The 3,217-nt window shown below is 30.6% G+C and overlaps 1 protein-coding gene across 1 annotated transcript in view; it reads left to right on the top strand.

Annotated features, from left to right (window-relative positions):
• Positions 1–3,217, top strand: part of nr6a1b (nuclear receptor subfamily 6, group A, member 1b) — a 30,807-nt gene that overhangs the window by 19,006 nt on the left and 8,584 nt on the right. Inside the window, exons 3-4 of the mRNA XM_016452820.1 lie at positions 1,219–1,446; positions 2,855–2,910. Of these exons, the coding sequence (XP_016308306.1) occupies positions 1,219–1,446; positions 2,855–2,910 (284 nt within the window). The remainder of the gene's footprint in view (positions 1–1,218; positions 1,447–2,854; positions 2,911–3,217) is intronic.

The raw sequence follows: 3,217 nt of genomic DNA, 5'->3' as shown, positions 1-3,217 counted from the left end.
TAGGATGACTTGAGGGTGAGTAATTTATGGGCTAATTTTCATTTTTGTGTGAACTTACTCTTTAAAACTATCATGGATTAATTTAGAGAATCATTGCAAAGTCCCTGTGTGGGCTTGTACATATTCCTAGAAATTTTGACTACTGTTTGTTTGAATATCAGTTCAACTGTGGGGCCATGTAATATTGTTTAAATATAGATTGCGTTCAATCGTCTCTGGTTCTATGTTTCCCATCCCCCTTCCTGCCAGCTCTGTGTCGGTTTGGTTTGTAGTGAAATCTGGGTCATGCCGCATGATGCTGTAAGTCATCTCAAACACACAGTGAGACTGCAGAAGATTCCTGGCGTTCGCGTATGTCACTGTATTCATGTAATCCTGCTGTCTGTTGCGCTGAGATTTAGATAAGAACTTTATTTAACTTTATAAGTTTGTGATTACCCATTGACTGATGCTTAGTGCTTAGTTTTTTTTTATAACTGATATGTATATCAGAAAAAAAATCTAAACCTATTTATCTTTTTCATTCAAATATTGTAAGTTTTTTTTTTTTTTACATTTTATTAATATATTTATTTAAATTATGTATTAAAATAAATTTTATTTTATTTGTTTATGTATTACAATTTCATGAAATAATGTATTTTAATGTTCTTTTTTTTCATTTCTTTTTACATTTAAAGATTTGTAATTTTATTTTATTTTAATAATGCATTAAAATAACATTAAATACATTGTATTACTGTCATATATTTTGTTTTATTTTATGTTTAGATTTTCTTAATTCAATTTCATTTCATTTTTAATAATGTATAAATAATATTAATGTATTTTTTACTATATACTATTTTATTTTATTATTTTTATTACATTTGTAGATTGTATTTTATTTTATGAATGAATTTATTTATTTATACAATTAACATTCAAGTATTTCTTTCTTTCATTAATTACATTTTTAGATGATAATTAAGGTATTATTTAGTAGATTATTCATGTTTTGCTATACATCTGGTCAGCAAAACCTTACACATACACATTTACCTAGCTAAATGAAGACACAGCCTACCATTGATTTTTGTTGCTTTTATACAAAGCGGATACTAATTACTATGGACTTTAATGATAATTTGTTCCCAATACTTAAGAAATGGAAACTTCAGTAGGCAAAATGAGGCCTCACTCTTTAATTAGCGTGTAATTAAATGTCTTTCTCTGTAGAGGATGGTGGTGAGCGTTGGTGTCTGATCTGCGGTGACCGGGCGTCTGGGCTGCACTATGGCATCATTTCCTGTGAGGGCTGTAAGGGCTTCTTCAAACGCAGTATCTGCAACAAGCGCATCTACCGCTGCAACAGAGACAAGAACTGCCAGATGTCCCGCAAGCAACGCAACCGCTGTCAGTACTGCAGACTGCAGAAATGCCTTCAGATGGGAATGAACCGCAAGGGTGAGCGAAACACGGCCACACACACACACACACACACACACACACAGACAGTTGATGATAATTCAAACCAGCAGATTTGGTCCTGATTTAAATCCAGCATGTTTACATACATGGCCATGTTAACATGCAGACCAGTGCTTCAGAAATGCAGTGACAAACCTGTTTAAATCAAGGTTATTATTATTTATGATTCAAATGAAAATTTGAATAAAAATAAAACATTTATTATCTAAAATATAAGTTATGAATTAATAACATATATGAATATTAAAATAATATAATAATGTAATGTATATATAATATGATAATGTAATATAACATTAATTTCAAATTCTAATTTATATATAAGTGAAAATGTTATTTTGTTAAAATCATCATTATCATTGTCTAAAAGAAAATAAAAATAACCATGATTTATTTTTAGTTTAAGTTTTTGATGCTAAAAATAGTATAAGAACTTAAAACTTTAAGACTTGGCTATTAATCAGCTAAAACATCTTTTTTCTTTGGTCTTGTTTTTTTCTTAACCTGTGTTATTCTCCTTTTTTTACACACATCCATTCAGAATTACAATTTCACCCTAATTATGCAGCACATGTCTTTTGTATAAACACAAAAACAAAATGTTCGAGGATTATACACTTTTTATTATTTATTTACCTCTTAACTTGATCCCTCTCGTCTGCTCTTTGATGCTGTTTCATTAGAAGCAGATATCTGATCGTTCTATTATGTAAATGATGAGATATAGATCAGGGTTTGATTGGGCATGCCTGAAGAAAAATGCACAGAAATCAGATAGAAGATCTGGGTTGCAATGCTGATAACAGATTTCTTGATCCACAGCATGATGTCCCTCTCTGTCTGTTTCTTTGGGCAAAACTCTCTGACACACATACACATTAAATAATTTATATTTTCTACACTTTAGCCTACAGCAAACACTGTTGATGTACTTGCCTGCAGTCTGCACCAGAGGGAGCTGTTGGTCTTTATTGCTCTATCAGACACCAACTTCCTCTTCCTTCCCTCTGGCAATATTTGATTTGCAATACTAGCAACCTGCTTTTATACTGTATAATGCATTATATGTAGCTATATGAATGTGGTTGATTTTTTATGTAAAATATATTGTTGGCAATCCCATTGAGAAATCAGTCAAGAAAGAGACATTTAAAAATCTTGGTTAATTAATCAGATTGAACATATAATGACATATTGAGTGAATTGCATTGTTTGGATGTAATATATATGCTGTGCTCTCTTGTATTGTGCACATTTTGGCAAATAATAACAAATCATCCAGGTTTTTAGTACAAAAACGTTATGCACAGTAAATACTTTAGAAAGAGTATTTGTAGTATGGAAGTATGCAGTTCAAAACATAACATTTTTATCTCTCTTTCAGCAATCAGAGAGGACGGGATGCCAGGAGGGAGGAATAAAATGATTGGACCTGTACAGGTAAGACAATTGTGTGTGGTTGTTTTTTCATAGCTATAGTTTGAGGACAAATTAGTCCCCAGAAGTGAGCTAAATCTGACAAAACCTCTTTTATCGAGTGTCCATATTTCATTTGTATGCTTTAAAAATAGTCTTTTTTTTAAATTATGGTATGTCCTTATATATAAAAACTAATATGATTTTGTTAACCTTATGTGTGAAACCTCATATGCTTTTCTCACATGTGTGTGTTTGTGTATATCTATATATCTATATCTATCTATCTATATTATATATATATATATATGTATATATATATATACATACA

The sequence above is a fragment of the Sinocyclocheilus anshuiensis genome, unplaced genomic scaffold (genome assembly GCF_001515605.1).
Source record: "Sinocyclocheilus anshuiensis isolate Anshui unplaced genomic scaffold, SAMN03320099.WGS_v1.1 scaffold457, whole genome shotgun sequence".
In the NCBI taxonomy this organism is placed as follows: Eukaryota; Metazoa; Chordata; class Actinopteri; order Cypriniformes; family Cyprinidae; genus Sinocyclocheilus; species Sinocyclocheilus anshuiensis.
The sequence above is the reverse complement of the archived record's forward strand: the minus strand, read 5'-3'. Positions and strand labels throughout refer to the sequence as shown.